General features: G+C 37.8%; 4 protein-coding genes across 5 annotated transcripts; 3 read left to right on the top strand and 1 right to left on the bottom strand.

Annotated features, from left to right (window-relative positions):
* The first annotated feature begins 22 nt into the window (after positions 1–22).
* On the top strand, positions 23–1,258 carry LOC133731219 (UPF0481 protein At3g47200-like). Its single transcript, XM_062158644.1, has one exon. It carries the CDS (start codon positions 23–25, stop codon positions 1,256–1,258), a length of 1,236 nt encoding a protein of 411 aa, XP_062014628.1.
* A 2,473-nt stretch (positions 1,259–3,731) lies between these two features.
* On the top strand, positions 3,732–5,485 carry LOC133734017 (uncharacterized). The gene is made up of 3 exons (XM_062161678.1): positions 3,732–3,846; positions 3,998–4,051; positions 4,617–5,485. Exons 1-3 carry the CDS (start codon positions 3,788–3,790, stop codon positions 5,251–5,253), a joined length of 750 nt encoding a protein of 249 aa, XP_062017662.1. The 5' UTR covers positions 3,732–3,787; the 3' UTR covers positions 5,254–5,485.
* A 1,039-nt stretch (positions 5,486–6,524) lies between these two features.
* On the bottom strand, positions 6,525–7,929 carry LOC133731217 (leucine-rich repeat receptor protein kinase EMS1-like). Its single transcript, XM_062158643.1, has 2 exons — positions 7,658–7,929; positions 6,525–7,161 (listed from the first exon to the last, which is right to left on the bottom strand). The coding sequence occupies exons 1-2, from the start codon at positions 7,927–7,929 to the stop codon at positions 6,525–6,527; spliced, it is 909 nt and encodes a 302-aa protein (XP_062014627.1).
* Positions 7,930–19,662: 11,733 nt separating this feature from the next.
* Positions 19,663–21,729, top strand: LOC133733717 (uncharacterized). Of its 2 annotated transcripts, none has more exons than XM_062161362.1 (3): positions 19,663–20,069; positions 20,177–20,230; positions 20,578–21,729. In XM_062161362.1, exons 1-3 carry the CDS (start codon positions 20,008–20,010, stop codon positions 21,230–21,232), a joined length of 771 nt encoding a protein of 256 aa, XP_062017346.1. In that variant the 5' UTR covers positions 19,663–20,007; the 3' UTR covers positions 21,233–21,729. The 2 variants fall into 2 exon arrangements, with proteins under 2 accessions (XP_062017346.1, XP_062017345.1); XM_062161361.1 differs by having other exon boundaries at positions 19,666–20,069; positions 20,530–21,729.
* The last annotated feature ends 325 nt before the right edge of the window (positions 21,730–22,054 follow it).

The following is a 22,054-nucleotide window of genomic DNA, read 5'->3' as shown; positions in this document are numbered from 1 at the left end:
AAAACAATATAAATGGTCTTACATGGTATCCCTTTTCCAGCAATCAAAAGATCAAGAAGACACTGAAGCTTCTTGGCGGTGTTTAGAAGCGTGCATCAATGTTATCTATGGATTAGACGAAGTGATTCGTCAATGCTATGCTGAGAAGATCAACTGCACAGAGGATGAGCTTGCAGAAATAATGTTGGTCGATGGTTGCTTCATTCTGGAACTTTTCCTCAGGTTTGACCGAAGCTTAAATTATATGAAGCTTGAAGATTTTGAAATTGATCCAGTACTAAAAAGTCCTTGGATGATCACAGCTCTTCAGCACGATCTTGGATTACTCGAAAACCAAATCCCATTTTTCATTCTTGAACTTCTGTATTATACTATCATGCCTCATGTCATCAATGTCATCAAGTGTGAACCACCGAAATCGGTGACTAGCCTTGCTCTTAAATTCTTTCCACCTATGAGCCAAAAGTCGATAGAAAAAGAGCAGGTGGCGGCAGAGTTTAAGCATTTGCTTGATCTTTTGCACCAATTCTACTACCTCCCAGCTGCAGCTACTGGAGCTCGTGACCTGTCTATCGAGTTCAACGATAGAGCGTCTCTGATTTCCGAGAACGAGCATCGTTCTGCTTCTACTCCATGCAGTCGTGAACTTGATGATCAAGCAACCAATAAAAGTTCGGGATTCAGTTGTTGCGCTTCAGAGCTTCTCGAGTCTGGAATTGAGTTCCAAGTCAGGTCAAGTACCGAGGACCAACTGCTGGAAATAACTTTCAGTGAGGGAGTTATCAGAATTCCCCAACTGTACATTCATGAGACCTCCCGTTCACTCTTCAGGAATCTCATTGCTTTCGAGCAATGCAGTATTAGCAGTACCCATGGCGTCACAGCATACGCCTTCCTTATGGAGAGTCTCATCCGTTCCACGCAAGACATAAATCTGTTCACGAGGAAAAAGATCTTTAGGCCCAACTGGATCGGCAGTCAAGAATATTCTACTGCACTGAGAGACACTCTGAAGAAAGTCGTTACCAAGAACGATTCGTATTTTGCTACATTATACAAGGAAGTGAATGACTACCGTAAGTCGTACCAGTGGAGCAGACTTCAAGTCTTTTTGAGGGTGCAATATCAAAGACAAAGAGGGATCCTTTGTACTACTTATTTCTCTACTACATGGAAAGTCATATCACTCATGGTTGCGGTGACCTTTCTCCTTCTCAGTGCCATACAGACGTACTATACAATTAACCCTCACCACTGAGGCACTGATACTTGTTGATTTCTTGATTGCTTATGGTAAATTAAGTTTGTGAACGATCGAGATGCAATCTTTCAGATTTCAATAATGTGCATGCAGTTGAACACATGCATGTGCATTTATGTATTGTATTGATCTTCAAATAAGTCATATATTTCCATAAGAATTTTATAGTTTAATTGGTGCTATTGGCACATTAATTTTCTCTATTAAGACATTTCCTTTATTTTTTTCATTACTTTAATACAATTTTTTTTATAAATTACCCTAACTGCCCTCTCTTGTAATAAATTTTTTTTTTTTCCTATTTGGCAAGTCAATCATGAATTAAACATCATTATGCAATAAACCAATTTTTCTCTTGAATGTCATTGCTGATTAGGAAAAAAAAAAACTGATGGGCAGGACGAAGTGCAATATGTCAAAAGTTCTGCAATTAGTGTGGCAAAATTTAGGGCTCAGATGAAAAATCACGATGTAACTGAGTTTGAGGATTTAGGTATGTTATCATGATTGCTATACAAAACTGAAGAAAGATATAAGTATATCACCTAAACTAAAGGAGATCCAAAACCTCTCACATCTGATTATGCAACGTTGATTCAAGATACCATTTCCAGTGACTGATTTCATTTTGACTTTAGTCATATCATCACTCTACAAAATGCTTTATAAGCGTCAATAATTTCAAAATTATTAATCAACTCAAGTCAAAACCATGATTAGCAAGTAAGTCATACCAAAATCAAACTAAAACGAACAGAACACACAAATTAAAAACTCCTCGTCCGTCAAATCGCTGAGAAATTCATCTTTTTAGCGGAGAACGATGGATTGAAATACACCAAATAATTTCAATTAGAATCTTACCAGGAATAATGGATTCAAATAGGCTCGAATGATCACTAAACTCATATTTTTCTTTCATGTCGCCATTGCAAATCAGATGTAAATTTTTTTTCCAAAATGGGACTAAAGTTGCTTGTTTTGCCATAATTAAACTTCAAAGCATCACGTTAGAGAGATAGAATGACTATGCTAGTGAAGTTTTTTATGAAAAAGAAAAGAGAAAATCGCAAAGAGTTTTGAAGTTTTTTGTGTCTGCAGGAAAATAAAAGTTTAGGATTTGAGGATGATTGACTTGCCAAATAAAAAAATTAAAAAATTAAAAAATTAAAAAATTAAAAAATAAAAAAATAAAAAAATAAAAAATAAAAAAATTGCAAGGATGGGTAGTTAGGTAATTTGTAAAATTAAATTAAAGTAATTGATAAATAGAGAGAGTGTGTGAATGGATAAAATGGGTATGCGATTAGCATGTATTATTCTCAGGTTCACCCCTTGGGGTGAAGCAGCATATTCACCCTCTCTTATGATTAACGCATAATAACTTTTTAATTTTCTAATCCAACCATTCAAGTTGTATAATGTAATACAAAGATTAGTTCTGTAAAAAATCAATCAAATTGAAGACCTTTTAATTATTCATTTATATGAAATACATGGACGGTTAATCATAATAGCAGTAAGTGTTGTTAGAACCGTCCATTTATTTGATTCAATTAGATAATTAAACGATTTCCGATTCGATTGATTTTTTACATAGATGATCTTTAAATGCTAATTTAAGATATGGACCGTTGAATTATAAATTTATTACGTAAAAGTGAGTTAATCGATAATAGGGGTGAATATGCTTGCTCACCCAGGGGTGAACCTAAGAATTGTTCGATTAGCATCACCTATTAATTAAGAGTATGATTTGTTTATCCATTTTTTGAATTAATTTCCATACTCTAGCTTAGGTATGTTGGCTCAATGAATTGGACTAACCCGAGCTAGTCAAATTTGGTCCAATCAGAGTCCGTCACGATCGATCTGTCCTGTTACAAATTAATAAACTAAAATTTTTATAATAGTGCACTTTTGATCCAAATTAATTTCACGGTAGTTATACGTATATTTGAGCTATCACATTGACGTTGTCAAATACTGAAAGAAAAAGACTGATATTATGATAACGTGTATAACGTTGGTTTTGAATTAGTAAAATAGATTCAAATTTTTTCTTGGACAAAACGATGAAGTAGTCATAGATGAACGGCAAATAGTAGAACAATGCATGCATCAGGGTGTAGACCTCGGAACTATCTAGTACGTTAAAACCTAGAAAAATAATTTGACAAATAAGTCCAGTAGTCAACCAAAAATACTCGCTTTTGAGCAAAAAAAAAAATAAAACTTGTCATGGTATCAACCCAATACTACTACCTAAAATTATTACTAAAACAATTAAATTAAATATTACACGCAATAGCCTGGACTCCTTGAGTCCTTTATTCAAAAAGAAGAAATGTAATAACTTGGACTGGGCGTAGTGCATTTCTTAGTTGGGCCTTCTCAACTCGAAAAGAGCTACAATTGGGAGTGAAAACAGGGGCCCAATTCTATATTTTCCTAATTCCAAATACGCTATACCCACAGCTGACCAGAATCTTGGTCTCCACCCTAGAACTGAATCCCGCCAAAGCTATGGCCTTGTTCTCTATGCGGAATCTGGCTCGGTCCGGCCTCCCTCTTCCGTTATTGAGGTTCGTAACCCATCAGTTTTACTTCTCTGATCTCCAGGGTTTTCAATTTCGATTTTTGGGATTACTACAAATATGTGTTTCAGAATGAGATAATTGCGTGTGTGTGTTTGATTGAATTGCCACATTGACTGTGTTCAATTTCCCTTTTCAGGACCCAGCTTGAAAGGACCCAGTTCGTCAGGACATTCTGGAAGAGTAGCAAAGGGTATGTTTGGCCTTCTAAGTTATACATTTCTGGGTCTTGAAGTTTTATTCTGCCTGAGCCGCATTATAGTTTGGTTTAGCATCTGCTTTCTGAATTGAGATGTACTGATGTTCGGTTTAGTTTAAAACCTTGGTTCTTTATCAATAGCTCTCTGCTCGTAGTTTTTCTCTTACATGAAGTTTCTTGTATACTATTTTTCAAAGATGAATAAAATAGAGTCTGCTTTCTCTATTTTCAAGTGTTACTGTTACTTTTAGGTGTTGTGGTTTATCTCTTACATGGAGTTTCTGGATTAGATGAATAATTCAAACTATGCTTTTCTCTGCTTCAAATGTTACTGTTATTTTTCTGTGTTTGTAGTTTATTTCTAGCTAGTTTCGGGATTAGATGAATAATTCAAATCATGTTTTTTCTCTGTTTCTAAGTGTTACTGTTATTCCTGTATGTTTGGTCTGTGTAATCAATGTGGTTGGGTTGGTTGGTGGGTTGCTCACGCATCAGAGTTTGTGTGGGTGCTGCTCATTGCTAGGTCTAATTACGGGTTTGTTTTGTATTTGGAATTTAGGCGAACGGAAAAGGACTTGGAAGAGAAGCTGAAACAGCTCATTAACCAGGGGATTAAAGTTGAGATCGTCGAAGATAGCAACCAGCCAAGAGGCACGTACACTATAGAAGTACATCCCCACACTTTGGAGGTGATGGAAGTTTGGGGCAAGCAAATGAAGATTTTAGGGATGTTGAGTGATCTATACATTCTTGCTGAAGTCAAGTTTACTTTGAACAAGTCCGGTTTGTTGGCATCCTTGTACCAGCACGGCCCAATTGCCACTTGGAGAGCAGTAGCTCACAGAATGAAAGGGAAAGCTACTGATTCTGCTCATGAGCTAAAGACAACAGAGACATGGCTGGATAGGATCGGACCATTGGCCAAAGAAGTTTCTACGGTTCTCATTGTTCATCAGAAACAAAAGAAGACAGCCTCACAACCTGAAGAAGGTAGCCTAGAGGTACTTCCCCATGACTTTGGATCCATTTTGATCAAGCTTTCCCAACTTCGTTTGAAATGGAAGGCCATTGCTTCTTTGGAGAGTGCAACACTGTTGGATGACTTTGAGATGGAAGACATGAATGAGATAGAATCAATAATCAGAGATGTACACAAGGTTGTGGTTGTCCAACAACTGTTGCAAAAAGAACTTTAGATAGGACTTGATCAGACTAAGACTGTATCTAACCACTGAGACTTTATATCATGACTTTAGGAAGTTTGTTTAGCTATAGCTAATTTTTGCATTGCTTAATGTTAAAACTTAACGGTAATTTGTTAGCTACTATTTGTAATTCTTCAGGTTAAGACTTCCGGAATCTTGTTAGCTAATCCTGTGTTGCTTCATGTAACTTTCCTATATCATATTTAGTTATTTTCCACTTGTATATTCTTGCTCCTTCCGTTGTTAATATGGTATTCGTATGTCAATTTGGAAAAATAGAAGAAAACAAGAGAAAAAGGTTTTGATAAGGAAGCACATTTTTTAATCTCATAAATTTATTTGAGAAAGCTTCTAATGAGGACTATTAAAATGAGGACTTCATGAGGAAAGAGTGAACATTGCACTGCAAACAATGTGAAATGTGAACCTTGTGTATCCTTCATATAGATTCAACAAAATTGTCTTCACATCTAAGGACTATCAGGATCAACCCCTGTTTTACTACCCTTTTAAGTGTGGAATCTCATTTACTACCTACTTTCTTTCATTCCCTTCAAATTGATGCCAATCCTGATATTATGATAGTTGAGAAAAATCTCTCTTGGAATCATGGATACATGAGGACTCATTGCTTAGTATAACTTAAATCAGTATCTGTTCAATCATTTTCAGGTTGCTTTCCTATGAGTCTATGGCAATCAGAGTTTCTGTTTCTGAAACCTCTCTCATTTTTCGTCAGCAATGACTGCACAGCATTCGAAATTTATAACTTACTGACCTTTTATCATCACTACCACAAGGCTTCCATATCTGTCTCTGAAATTGTTCCTTTAGAGTGCTATTAAGCAAAACATTTTGGGAAAGTTGTAAGAAATGAAATTGTTCATTTGGAGAACTAACCATTTGTCATTTGATACTGTCCAGGAAAATTTTGGACTCACCTTCCATGGATGTACCATCATAACTTCCGAGAACCATCAGACCTTCACGCAGAAGCTAAAAAGTCTTTGGATGATCCTGTTGACCCTGTAATAGTCTTTGTGGGCAAGTAGAAATATAAGGGAAGTTGACCGGCCTGTTGGTAATTAGATAAATTACTGTCTTCGTTCTTGTTTCATTGATGACTCTATTCTTAGACAACATAAAATAGTAGCCAATGGAGAGTGGTGGTACGTTGATAAAGTTTGAACAATGGAGTGGTCTCTTTTTATTAAGTTTCAAGTCTTATTTGATACAAATGACAGAACAACTAATTTAGTAATTTACAAACGAAGAAAACCCCAGACCTTTTTTTTACCGGTGCTACTGGAGGAAGCAGGGGGAGGAGCTGTCTGTCCAGGAATTTGATTTAGCATTTGAACAACCTCGTTCATCACAGGCCTGTCTTCTGGGTTCTCACTAGCACACAATAAGGCGATCCGAATATACTCAGGCCATAGGGCATTGTCCAAATAGCCAGAATTGAAGTACTCGCTTATGATCTTGGCCAACTTCTCACCCCTAACCCATTCTACAAGATCGAAATCTCTGTTTTGAGCTGAAACGTCGAAATATTGACTACACCTTGTGGGTCCTATTACAGTCTCCATCATCAAAATGCCAAAACTATACACGTCGCCTTTCACCGTGGCTTTGGTGCTCCCACTCCTGTACTCCGGCGCCATGTACGGTACGGACCCAGCAACTGCCGTTGACACATGCGAAAGCGAATGACACTTGTCAATAGTCCTAGAAAGCCCAAAATTAATAATACGAGGCTCATCGTCTGAGTCCACCAGCACATTTCTGGACGTAATGTCTCTATGAATGACGGGTTTTTCCAACCCATGCAAATAAGCGAGACCATTGGCTACACCTCTAATAATCTTTAACTTGCAGGGACGGAGCCAGAGATCACAACTAAGGGGGGCCAATACAAGATGGATGAGAAAAAATATATTTAAAAAATATTAAAATATTGTGTAATTGTATAATTGATTTGATCAGATTAAACAGGCGTGCTGTAAGGAGGCGTTCTCCAAATACCAAGGTGCAACAAGCATGCTCCAAATATTATTTTACTCATGGTTCTGCTTCTAAAATCCAAAAAGTCTTTATTATTTACTATTACTCCAAACTAACCAATCAAAAGATATGTGAGATATAATGATATATTATATTTTCATGTGAAGCTAATCACGTGGAGAACTAGGGGGTGCCAATATTAATAATTGTGTGTGTAGAAACTCAAGTCAACTAGATTGCAAGCAACAATTACATATGCAGTCAAAAAGTTAAGGGGTGCCATGGCCCCCTCAGGCCCTTGAGTAGCTCCGTCCCAGTTAACTTGCTTTCCTATGAAAAAGAGCAATAATGCTCACGAAGACGTGCGTACAGGGTACCTCTCTCTACGTACTCATAAACAAGAAGCATAACTGAGCCGGACGCCTGATAACTCAAAAGCTTAACGATATTTGGGTGTCGAAGCTTGCCTAGAACTTCGGCTTCGGCCCGAAATTCCCGAAAGCCTTGGAATCGATCAGGGTCGTAGTTCTTGATGGCGACGGTGAGTCCGTTGGAGAGATTGGCCTTGTAGATCAACCCACTCCTCCCATATCCAACGACATTATCCGTAGAGAAGTTGTTGGTGGCTGCTCGGAGCTTAGCCACGGAGAACTGAGACGACATGGTAAATGATCAGTAGCCAGAGAATCAGATCCAAATTAATGATCGGTCCAAAGGAAAGAAGGATATATAAAATGAGCGATTTTTTAGTGAAACCCAGCTGAAACTAATTAACAGATCTAGGCTTAGTTTGGGATTGCTGTGCTGTGAGAAAAAGCACTTCTAAATTTGCTGTGAGAAGAAGCAGCTGAGGTGTTTGGTAAACTGTTTTTAAAAGTGCTGTGACAATCAAAAGCAATTTCTGAGTGTTTGGTAAGTTGTAAGTAAAAAATGCTTTGATTTGGTATAATTACCAAAATAGTCATACATGTTAAAAAATGCTACAAAATTAGATAATTTTGTTTTCTGCTCATTTAATCATACCAAATTAAAAATTTATCATTTATTGTTGTTATACACTAGTTCAAATTTGTCACGCCCCGGATTTTGAATAACAAATCCAAATCCGAAACATGAATTAATACAACTCACATAAATACAACCTGAATTTTTTCTCAAAACAACCACACCTCACATCGCTCGATATTACATAAACCAAATCTCAAATTTGTTTATTACAGCACACTCTCACCAAATTATATTGTAAGGCTCAAATGAGCATAACTCACCTCACAATTACAATTGCTGTAAAACTAAAACAAATTCTCTAACCCGCACGATCACCGTCCTGATTCTCCTGACCTGCAGGATTACCCGCTACACCGTTTGAATAGTGTACCGGGATTGCAACAATACAAACCCGGTAAGCTTTTTGCAAAGCTCGTATGAGTAAATGAAGGGATTGCACGATTTAAAGTAACACAATCAACTCAAGCACATTTTAATTTTGTTTTGCATAAGAATTGAAGTGTACAACATCACTTCAAGCATCAATCAACTCACATCTCATCATGACTACTCAATAATAAACAACTTCTTACTCAATATATACTCACAGGCTTATGATTTATTTATATAAATCATCCCATGCAGTATATTATACTTACAGGCTTATGATTAATTATATTAATCACCCCATTCAGTATATCATACTTACAGGCTTATGATTAATTATATTAATCACCTCATTCAGTATGTCATGTCATACCCAAGGGCATATGATAACTCGTTTATCCCCCAAGCAGTATGACGGCAGACAGACTAGAGCTCTAACTGTATCGTAAAGTGTCACCTGGGCCAAGGTTCACCTTACGAATGACTGCTTTCCTCAATTCACTCGACTCCTCATTTAATTCATCTCAACGACTCAACTATCGCACTTTACTCAATTACCCATTATCATAGACAACACAACATCTAAGATAAATCACATATTCCAAAGGGTAATGCTCAAAATATAACTCAGTAAATCACATCAATACTTCACCCGATGTCACACCATCCAATATATATTCCACGTAAATATATATATACGTAGTCACCCACACAAGAGTGACCACTAATACCAACTATAGTTCACATGCAATAAAATCTAGAAATTCATTTTTATAGTTTAAATACATTTTACTTACCTATGGACCGTAGTCGATCAAGTCCATATAATTTAAAACAAATATTTATTTTCATAAAACAATTTCCACAATTTCCCAATTAAATAAAATCACCGAATTTCGGTTCGTGAATGAACCATGTGCGATTTACTCACCTCGATATTCCCGCTGCGTCTTCAATTTAACACAATACACACCGAAATCGTTCACCCAAGGGAGACCGTCAATCACCTAATCACACATGACCTTATTTTAGCCAATAACTCAAAAACATACTTAAACGACAATCCAACGGTCGGATCGAAATTAAATGATGATCCAACGGTCGGATCCTCACGGATCGCCTTTAGGATCACCCTCCAAAAATCATCACGAAGATCCAACGGTCGGATCTTCCTGAATCGTCCTTACTAACATCTTCACAAATTTATACAAAAATCCGACGGACGGATTCTCACGAATCGCCTCCCTAATCACTGTTTCTCAATTATACGAAGATCCAACGGTCGGATCTTCGCCCATGACCTCACAAAGTCACCGGGACAGTCATACGATCAACATATCCAAAATTGAAGCAAAACCGATGGTCAGATCTTCACAGATCGTAAACCGAAGATAAACGTAAAAACGTTAAATAGTAACGTCGAAACGTAAATCCACTATTTATCAACTTTTTCTAACATGACCATGTTATATATCAAAACGCTCGTATGGATGCATAGATCATCGCCTAGATAATGAAAACTCGAAATATGGTCTGATGCGCCGCCACAAGCGGTGGTCAGTGGGCGGTCAACGCCAGTCAACCACCTCCGATGGCAAAGTGACCAACTACAAACTGGTTCAAAATGAAAGGGTGATCGACTTCCATACCTGGAGCTAAGCCTGGTTCGGCCTAGATCGTCCTAGATCAAGCGTTGAAGTTGGATTAATCTGGTGCGTCTGATCAGATTCCAGATTGAATCAGGGACGTCGAAATCTTCAACTCGTGATCTTTCACTCCACACTCCAAATCGTCAAGCAAGGAGGATATGAGGATGATCAGGGGAAGGAGGAGATCACAAAAATGGGGAGGATCGGCCCGTGCAACACCGGACGGCCAAGATCCGATCGGGTCAAAAGCTTGGCTCTGGGGGGCTTCGATCCAGGGATAGAGACAGCGGCGGGGCAAGGAGACACCAGAGGGAGGCTGTGCGTGCGACGGCGAGCTCAAGGAAGGCCGGGTCCGGGGCCAGAGGAGGCTGGAGGACCACCGTTTGGCCGGGTCGGGTCGGTCGGAACCCGAGGGTTCTGAAGGTTTTCGATCGAGAGAGAGAGAGAATCCGGGGGACTATTCCGCAAAAACAGAAAAGTTTCGTCCTTAATGAAAAATAAAATCAGAAAATTCCCTATTTATAGAAAATTCCCAATTTTCAAAAATTCATAACTTAATCATACGAACTCCGAATAATGCGTTCCACATGTCCACGAACTCGTATCGACGAGCTCTACAACTTTCATGAAGGAAGTTTTCCCAAATTTTGAACGTATAAAAAGTCAACTTTGTTGACCCCCTAAAAACGTTCGTTTTCGAAAATAAAATCGTTCGAACTAATTCCACAACTTCTCCAAGCTTCGTACTCGCTCCTACTATCGTGAAATCATTTCTAAAAATCCATGGAATTTAATTTGGATTTTTCGGGGTATTACAAAATTATCAACACATCACTTATGTATATTAATTATTCAAATTATATAAGTAATTTTATGTTTTTGTCATTTGTTTGGTTATATAGCTCTTTTTTTTTTTCTTTTCTTTTTTTTAGATGAAAGAGGTCAAAACTTTATTGAAGAGCTATTACATATGTAAGGAAAGGAGGAACTGAAGAGAACTTAAAACAATTGCCAACACTACTAGAGTGAGCTGCCAACATACGTGCAGCAGTATTGGCTTCCGTACGCACATGGCCTATGCGGACATTAGGCATATTGGCTATCAGTATCTTCAAATCATCATAAACTCGGCCAAGCAGAGAAATATTGGCTCCGTCAGTACCAGTAAGCTGCCTTTGAACAATCAAAGAGTCAGTTTCTCGTCTTCCCGGATCATCTCCTTCATTGGCATTGTCCTCTATCTCACTAATCTAGGAAGTGTCCATACTTTAGATAACAAACCTGCAATGTATTACTATCTCATTAAATTTGAACATATAAATGATATTAATATTGACAAACGAGCACAAGTAATCAATCTAGTAACAAAGACCAGTTTCCACAAGGTAGAATATATGAAGTATCATTAATAAAAAGAAAGTACCATCAGTTCCAGTTCCCTCAATTTCAGCACTAGTGGATTCTTCTTTCCCATTTGTTTTGTGTGATGTGAAAGAAAATCTTTAAGCTCAGAACTACATATTCAATAGGCACAATCAATTGCATAGATTATGCCAAGAACAAGTAGAAGAGCATATGCTCAGCTTTTTTCTTCTCTATTCTTTAATCCTTGGCCTGCTTCCTTATGGGGTATCTGAGAAGGTTTGATATCGAGAGTGTAGCCAATGAGATCTTTCAATTTATGAGATACATCAGCACGTTCTAATGGCCTTGTCTCAGGCACATCTGTGTTGAAAAATAATAACTAATCAGTCTTTAACTAAATATATAATAGAAAATAGAAAGTTTCGGCAATCAGTAAAGCAGAAGGCATAGTTTTGTTCTGATTAACAAACAGAGGCTTTCTTCTCCAGGTAGAGTATGATGAGGACATCATCAAATCTTGGGTTCATAATTGTATGAGAATGATTAAGAGAATCATCAACCTCGGGTGCACAATTGTATGAGAATGCTTTGAGCATTTAAAAAGCCATTAGCTGAAAACTCATTTGCATGCAAAGTTTTAGTAGGAAGGATGAAAACAACATTGCTCCATACTAGTGGTTAATATAACAGTAGTAATTTATCCTTATATTGAACTGGAAATTCACAAAATATTGAATGTAAGAAAGTCCAAAGCACAGGTTAAAAAAAACTATGGAGATAACTGAAGATCCTAATATGGGCTCTCTGAGCCCCACTTACACCCAAGAGGCCAAGAATGTCCAAATGCAAGTTTAAGCTCATAATCAAACTTGGGATAACAGTTTACTGAGAGCTGATGAAAAAGGTTGCAAAGAAAAACTCACCAGGATGTTTATCTCCTGGACTTGTTTCTGTTGATCATCAACAGAGGCTTTATTAGCCATGCCAATAATCTCGTTCACATCTGCCTCAACAGCGTCCTTTCCCAAGCAATTGTAGCTGGATATACAAGTCTTCCATAATTAACATTCATGATATTCAAAACAACATATAATGCAGCATGCAAACTATATAAAGGAGAATGGTAACACCAATTCACATGCAGGAGCATTTTGGAAGTTAATATAAAGAACATATGTGATATATTTAAACAACAAATTGTTCTGTGCTTTAAACTATTTGAAATCTAAGATTAATATTTTGCAAGAGAAAAAGGACTCAATGGTGCAAAAGTTTGTAGTGGTGGTTCAAGTCATCAAGTGTTATGCTTAAGCATTTGAACTTTAGTATTATGCTGACTTCCTTCTTAAGACACAATTAGTTAGTGAATTAGTTAGAACATAAGGAATGAGGAGCAGCAAAATGTGGTATAGATAAAGAGAGATAGATCTATTAGCCATGGCTGCTAATCCTGTACAGCATGCAATGAAAATAAAGAACTGAACCGATGAGAAACTAGCAACTCTTTTTGGGGTAAACATTTGATTTCCTTTTGTTATGAAGGATTGTAATTACATTATTCCCCTATTGAATTACAAGCAGCCTAAAATTGTATCAAGCAATTAGATGGTCAGACTCTCTACTAATAACCGTTTGGTCCAAGATTTGCACATGAGTAATAAATAATCTATTAACCCGATATACAAGCAGTTAGCTTTGGGATTGGACAATAGGTTCATATTGAAAGATGGTAATGTGACACCAACCTGGTATATAGGAAAAGGCGGTTCATATCTGCCTCAAATTGTAGTTTCCTAGGATTCTTGCCAAACAATTGATAAATGATTGCAGAATGGAAAAAATGGACTAGATTTTATTTTCTATCAATGGAATCTCTTTGTGAATCTAGCCCAAAATCTAGCAAACAAATTGAGGATTTATCTATTAGAATCTGGAGACGATTAATGCTGAAGGATGATTAATGCTTGAACCGTTCAATGATCGTAGAGAGAGAAGGAGGAGAAGACAATAAGAAATATTGAATCGGAGACAAGTGGAATGGGAGAAGAAATGAATCGGTATTGATTCCGGAGGAATGATTCCTAAACCCATCTCCCCCCTTCGTAATCGAATTCCTGAGTATTCAGGAATCGATTCCTGATAAGGAGGTGGGACCTACATCCATTCCGATTCCTTTATGTGTTAGTAAACGCAGGAATGTTTTTACCCCGTAATCATTCCCTTTCCTTCCAAGTAAGTAAACGTGCCCTAAGAAATATTGATCCTTTCACGTGTTTCCGATGAGAACGATGATGCTCCTCAGAGACAGAGAAGGAGAAGAAGTGGAGGCCCTCTCTCCCCATTTGTTCCGGTTAGGATGAATGATGATGTCATATGTACTTGACGACAAATAGAGGAGGAGGAGAACGCGATGTGTTCGTCTCGCCCAGATGAAGATGAAAGATAGGTTAGCTAGTTCAATGTAATTTTCACAAAAGGATGAGGACAGAATAGGTACTTTGAAATAATTCATTAAACGACCTCCGTGTTTTTCCAATTGGTTCCGCAGAAGCAAATTTCAAAAGCTACGATTTGTAGCTTCTCAAAAACACAGGTTAGGAGAAGCGCTTTGGACTAAAATCAGCTTTAAAGAATTTTACCAAACACCCCAATCTAAGTTCAAAAGCACTTCTGAACTCAAAAGCAGTTTGGGATTCAATCCCAAACTGGGCCCTAATAAGGCAAAGAAATTGCCAAGATGTTTGCCGCAAGATTGACTTTATAGAAGATTCTAATGCAAGTCATCGACCCTCAGGAGACCGAGGCGAATATAATATTCCATCCGCTAAGATGTCGCCATTTGTATGTATTGATCAAGGAGAACTGGGACGACATGGTAAAGGATATATACAAATCAAATTAATGATGGGCCAAAGGAAAGAAGAAACGAAGAGAGGAGAGGAAGAGCTGTTGTTGAGTTCGTAAAACCCGGATGAAAATAAATCAGAGGTAATGCATAAAGTTGGAAAAGAAGGATCAAGGAAATGCGAAGAGATAGAAAATTGGCCCATGACTTCATATAAGATGAGGAAAATACAATGCAAGAGACATTGTATTTTTATCAATTTTAATTCGATGGGGTTGTAGTCGACATGTTCCAGGTGTAGTCTCTTTTATTCGTTAGACCAACTTGCACACGCAACTGCAGGATTAATTATTGTCTGAATACTAATTCCAAGACTTGATTAATTAAAAAATTACATAGTAGCACATGACCAAAGATATAAACATAGAAAGCTCACTTTCAAAAAGATTTATACAAATAAGGACATGAGCCCAGGCCCAAAAGCCAAATGATGCAAGTCTGACTCCTAATTTTAATGAAAATGACCAAAATGCTCAGTTTGATGAAATATTTACGCGTATGCCACTGACCAAATACTAACACCCAAAACGAAAACCCCAAAACAAACCACCGTCGATTGTCCCGACGAGCCTGGCCTCGGCTGCGACCTCTGCAGAATCAGGGACCCAATCGATCTACCCACAGAGATCGAACCATCTGTGCGGCGTGGTGTGATCTATGTCCTTAATTTCTCGATCCGACGTCGGACAGCTACTATTCGAAGCTCGAAAGCTCTGAGTATCTCGGCGGGTTCTCTGCAAATTCCGGCGATGATGAGGAGGCGAACCACCAACGTTTGAATGGTCTCGGTGTCTCGGTCACGTCTATGGTTCGGGTTTTTGCAAATAAGCTCAAATGAAGTTGAATCGAAGCCGGAAGTCTCAAGCTTTCGGGAGAGCTTTCTGGGAATTTTTCGACGAATCCGGTTAGGGACTGAGCTATGCATGGTATGAAACTTAATCTCCACCACCTTGTGACTCTGGTGAATTCTGAAGAAGACGGCGGAGAAAGATTCCGTCGCGGTTCCATGTCGTGATGGAATTGTAATGGAGTTCCGGATTCCGAAACCTCTGAGATTGAAGAGTGAGAGTACTGCCGGATTAGCCGAGAAATTGACCTTTGATTTCACTGCATAGATCTTGGCCATACACTCATGGTCATCCAACATTCACCGCTGTCACTGTAATCTACCACGAGATAACAAGCTGCACTATGCTCAGTAATGGAAGGCTGAAATTTCATTTGGGCATTTTCTCAAACACTGGTTGTGCATGGCTACTCGTTATTATTCTTGGGCTACCTGGGTAGGTAATTAAAGAGACTAGAGCTGTGGCATTGAGTTTAGAAATCTGAGACAAAGCTGCTGTAAATCGATGTGGCATTGTAAGAGTGATCGCAATTGGAGCAACTGGGAATGCACAATACTGCACTCATAGTATGAGGTCAGAACAGTAGAAGGCGTAGTATGAGGTCATAATAGGATTGGACGAGTGCAGTAACAAGATTAGGCTATATGGAGTGCAGTAGTAGAACACGAGTGTGAGGGCAGTAGCAGAACTGGACGAGTAGCAGGATTGGAGGATTGGACAAGTTCAGTAGCAGGATTGGAGGATTGGACAAGCGCAGTAGCAGGATTGGAGGATTGGACAAGTGCAGTAGCAGGATTGGAGGATTGGACAAGCGCAGTAGCAAGATTAGGTGATGACGAGCGCATTAGCAGAACACGAGTACAAGTGCAGTAGCAGAACTAGACGAGTACGAGTGTAGTGCAGTAGCAGGATTGGACGAGTACAGTAGCAGGATTAGGCGATGACGAGTGCAGTAGCAGAACACGAGTACAAGTGCAGTAGCAGAATTGGACGAGTATGAGATTATTCTCACAAAAAAAAAAAGTAACATAAGCAGATTAGAAGTCAAAAGAAGTAATTAAGAGTAAAGAAGTAAATTAACTCATGACATGTGGCAAGTGGAGAGCAGATTGTCCTTATTTGTAAGATTTAGTCCTTATATGTTTAATTCAATCTTTAAAAGATGTATTTGTTAAGTCATCTTTTGTCAATAACTTATATGTAATTTGTTATTAATTATTTCATACATCTTTCATAAGACTCTTAATTATTGTTCTGTACTCCAAATAGATCTTTGTTTTCAAATACTCAACAGGTAATATACAAAGTAGTTTTATCTAGGACTACCAATAACAATGGTAAAAATTGTATTCGACTCTGGATAAGTATGCATGGTGTTAGAAATAATGGTTCATGTCACACTGATACATGTATGTTTCAATTTTTATGTATCTTCGTTTCAAGTCAAATGAGGAAAAAATATTTAGTGGTTCAAAATGTGTCAGCGTCGTACGAGTTAGAACCATAGAAACGTGATTGTCCCGGGTGAATCGGATCACATAACTATTACTAAGGCTGGGCGTCCGGACCCGAAAGACTGAGGACCCGACCTGAACTGAGGAAAAAAGCCCGATTCGGTTCGGTTTTAGTATAGAAATTTTTGGTTCGGTCCGAAGCCCGACCCGAATGCATATTTTCGGTTCGGTCTCGGTCTTCATATTTTCAGGGCCCGAAAGCCCGAACCGACCCGTATCTTTAGCATATGCCACATGTCGCTCCATAATTGGGTGTTATAATAATATGTTAAATATTAAAAAATAAAAAATAAACAACCTAAAAGTCTAAAACACTCACACCAGTCGTCTAAATCAACCTCAGCCTCCCTCACTCCCTCAGTCCCTCTCTCGATGGTATCGACGATCTCAGCCCCAAATTATCAAAATCTGAAAACCCAGATTTGCAGCTGAAATCTCCCTTTCAGTCCCTCCCTCACCCTTCTCTGAGTTGTCTATCTCTCTCTCTCTCCGTCCATTACCGGTTCCTGCTCCAGGCTTTATGCGCCACAACTTCTTACGGGAGACGACGGAGCCTCCGCAGTCGCCAAGCCCTAGCTTCGGCAAGCCTAGGGTCCCGCGGAAGCATAAAGCCTCGAAGGAGAACGCGCCTCCGTCTTCAGATCTCAACTATACGGCCTTCGATTCGAATCCTTCGCCCGCGGCCAAGTTGAAGAGTCCGCTGCCGCCGCGGCCGCCGCCGTCAAATCCTCTCAAACGGAAGCTCGAGATGCTCCCTGAGAACTCCGTCCATGGAGCCTCTGATTCTGGCGTCCATGTACTGCGACCGCTTCCGCTTTTCTTTAATCCTGAGATTGCTAATTTGGGAAATCAGTTTGTTTTGTGTGAAATCTTGTGGTTTTTGCTTGTGATTTGGACTTTTGTTGATGTTGATTTGGTGTTATTGATCCTGTAAATTGATTCTGTCCGCACTTCAGTTTCTTCATTCTTGACTTGCTTTTGTTTGGCTGCTGTGAAAGATCAAATAGAAAGAAATAAAGAAAATCAGTGTTTTTATTTCAATTAAGGAGTTGTTCATCTATATTAACCAGGTTTGTTACTAGTTCACAAATTCGCTGTATCGTTTGCTAATTTGTTCAATTGAGGAAGTATGTTCTCTTCTGAGATAATTTCACAGCATTATAATTTGATATGCATTCCAGTCTTCCAGGTACCAAAACTGGCAAAAATAGGCAAAGCTGAATAGCTGAATGATGAACTGACATTTTGGGCCCGAAAAGCCCGAAAACCGAACCGGCCCGAATGGGTTCGGTTTCTGTCGGTTTTCAGTTTACAAAAAGCCCGAACCGACAGTTTCGGGTTCGGTCTCGGTCTCACTAATTTTCGGGCCCGGCCCGACCCGAGCCCAGCCCTAACTATTACCTTCAAATGAGATGGATTTCTTACTTACTAGCATTTCTCCACACATGCATGCTCTGCATGTGCAAGTATTTTTTATTTTTTGCAGAAAATAATAAGGAAAACGGTTATTGCAGACATAAGATAATGGGAGAGAAAAGTGGATTGTGGCTTTTTTTTGTTTATTTTTTTAATAAAAATATATTTTGTAAATGTCATAATTGTCCTCGTAAATGTCATATTTTGTTAATTAATTCTCAAAGTTTTTTAATCTTCTAGAGTCATTTCAGTCAAAATTTTTGATTTTGGCTGACAAACTCTCTTCTCTTAATAATAGTATAGATAAAAAAAGGGTGGTGCTATTCACACACCCATTTTCTCTATTCACACACCTCCTCTATTTTATATTACTTTAATTCAATTTTTATTTACAAATTATCCTAACTACCCTCTCTTACAATTATGTTTCTTTTTCTTTTTTCTTCTTTCTATTTAGCAAGTCAATCATGAATTAAACATCATTATACAATTAATCAAATTTTTTTTGCTACCAAGACATTATGATGTTTAGAAGATCTTCCAAGTAACACTAATTTTCAGTAGTAGATATAGTTTCGCTCTCCACATTCTAATCTCAGAACGATGAAAAATCATTTCTCAAAGTTAAGTTTACAGCACAAATACTTCAATTGCGTATATTAGAGCATGAATTATCCAAATAATTTGGCAGAAAATAACAAAACCAATGTACCAATCCACAACATTGCTTCATAAAAATAAAAACTAATAAGCAAAAGCAACTAAAAGCATCAAAACCAATCAACCCTCAATAGAAAACATAAACCCCCTTTCAAAAAAAAAAAAAAAATAAACCTTTCCTTTCAAAAAAAAAAAAAATTTGCTGAACACCCCCCCCCCCTCCTCTCAAGAAAAAGTATTTTGAATTCCTCTATTTCTGCGGAAAAATAAGATTTGCCAAATAAAAAAAACTGCAAAGGAGGGTAGTTAGGGTATTTTGTGAAAAAAATTGATTTAAAGTAATAGATAAATAGAGGGGGTGTGTGAATAGAGAAAAATGGTGTGTGAATAGAACCACCCTAAAAAAATGATAAACCGCCAATTATTGAACATTTAGGTCATAAACTTTCATACAGTGAAAGAGGTAGAGTGTAAAATATAACAATGATTACAAAATTGCCAAATTTACATCTAATTTGTCAATGTCATCAAAATTAAAGAATTATGATTCACACACATGATTCAGGATTTGAGTTCATTAACGAAGATAGCTTCAGGGCAGTGACTCCCACTGAAAAGATAAGGGCATGTATGTATAATTTTATATAAAAATTCAGTTTTTTTTCTTCTTCTTTTTTTGTATAAAGAAATTTAGCTCCCATAGAATGCATATTTTCTTCAAATTTGGATAACTAGCCCCCACAAAAGAAATCACTTCTTAGCATATGAGGATTTCTATACAGAATTATCATATAACCTAACTCTTGCAAATTTTTGTCTATTCTAATTAAATCTTGTAGCTCTATTTTCAATATGTCTTCATATGTTTGCATATTTGATGATATGGCTATGGGATAAAAAAAAAAAAGTTTCTATTTTCTTTTTTCGCAATAAAAATTTTCCATCACCAAGTACGATCTACCTCTGAAGTTTAAGCTTATTCTAGTTAGACTCACTACTGTCGGCGAATCATGTCCTTCTCCTCTACCCGGAATTATCTGGCCCGTTCCGGCTTCCGTTTCCCTTTTCAGAGGTCAGTAAGCTTTCAATGCTGCATTGTTTCTCCAATCTCTTGGGTTTTCAATTTTGATCTTCATTTTCTAGTACCACATTGACTGTAATATTGAATTTACCTTGCAGGACACAGTTCCAAAGGACCCAGTTTGTTCGTTCTTTTTGGCAGAAGGACAAAGGGTATGCATCGCCTTAATTTTTTTTATTTACTTTTTTGCATTTTAGGCTCGCCTTCTAATTGTTAGTTTAGTTGATCCCCAGTAATAATTTTGGAGATTTATTTGCTTCAAATTTTGAATCTTTGTTGTAGATGTGAATAATTGCTATTTCTCCTTTGCTGTGGTCTCTAACATTAAGTTTCTATGTTCTTTTTGAAACTAAAGAAATTAAGCTCTGGTTTCTCTCTGTTTCCAAGCGTTTCTGTTGTTCTACATGTTTAAGTTATTCAGGGATCTAAATGATTGGTTGCCAATGTGTAGACTACTAGACTTAATGGTAATATTGGAGTTGTGGGATTTGGAATTTAGACATATGCAAAGAGGTAGAACTGCAAGTCTAAAAGGGCAAATCGAAAACCTCAAGGTCCGTGGATTCTGTGCGGAGAGACGAAAGGATGGCAACCAGCCTATAGGACATCGCACTATAGTCATGGATCAGCCTTTTTATAAAAAGCTGAAAATTATGGGGGATCAAGAACAGATTTTGAGTATACTGACGGAGCTTTATATCATATCCGAAGTGAAGTTAACTCTTGCCACAAAGGGTTTGTTTTCTTGCTTGTACGAACATGGAGTAGAAGACACATGGAGAGCATTTGTTGAGACTATGAAAGGGAGAGCTAATACTTCCTCCGATTCTTACTTGAAACGGGAACTCGAGAAAATGGAGAAATGGTTGGACAATGTAGAGCCTTTGGCAAAAGAAATATATCAGGTGCTGGTTGTTCGTCACGGACAGAAAGTCTCTAAGCCTCGAGGCGAATATCATTTTGAAATTCTTCCCAACAGTTTTGGTTCAATTCTGATTAAGCTCTCAAAGCTTAGGTTGAAATGGAAAGCTATTGCATCATTGGAGCATGGAAACTTGTTGGATGAATTGGACAAGCGAGAACTTGATTATGTAGAGACTTTGATCAAGGAAGTACACAACTTTGTGGTCGTTCAGCAATTATTGCAAGAATAACTTTGGACACCAGTAATGGTAAGACTTCAGTTGACAATGGTAACCTCTTTACAAATGAATGGGGCATGGTTAGGGTTGTTTCTGATTCTTTTTCCCGGTGCTGTGTTGTTGTATCAAACTCCTTCATTTTAGTGAGTTATCTTTGCTTGATTTCTTGGTGTAAATGTAGTGATCTATCAAGTCGAAGCGCTTGAGTAACTAATGGGAGCACGGTATTATCTAATGCCCAGAAAGTTTCTTCCAACTGTTATTTTCTTCCGTAGTAATAAAGCAAAATTTGTTTGCTTCTCTGCCTTCATAATGCCTTGGGCAGAACAGTTGGAATACTCTGTTCATTTCTGAAGAAATTTTTAGTATCTTAACTCTGTTATAATAATGTTTAAAAATTACTCATGTTTACCCTTTGACTTGGTACATAGTAAAAGCCTCCCTAATCTTGGATACATTAGAAATCTTTGCTTCATGAAGTTAGTCAGGTTTATAAACTTATTGGTAGTCTCAAGCCATATGTCATGCCAATTACCTGGATATTGAATCTTGAAAATGTTGCTTACTCTGTGAGAAAATGCGGTTTCCAATGATGACAAGGAAACCACATAATGGAGAACTGAGAAGGGTGAATGCCTACATGGCTATATTTCAATTTCACCAAGAGCTACTTCCTCAACTAGGATGGAGACAATTGAGAGATGGTTGAGCTACATCCCATGACGAATAGCTTGAGACTACCAATAAGTTTATAAACCTGACAATAGAGAAATGGTTGGATACCATATAGCTGTTGCTGAACGAAATCTGGTGCATTTTGTTTCTGCTTCTTTT

Source organism: Rosa rugosa, chromosome 2, assembly GCF_958449725.1.
Source record: "Rosa rugosa chromosome 2, drRosRugo1.1, whole genome shotgun sequence".
Classification (NCBI taxonomy): Eukaryota; Viridiplantae; Streptophyta; class Magnoliopsida; order Rosales; family Rosaceae; genus Rosa; species Rosa rugosa.
The sequence above is the reverse complement of the archived record's forward strand: the minus strand, read 5'-3'. Positions and strand labels throughout refer to the sequence as shown.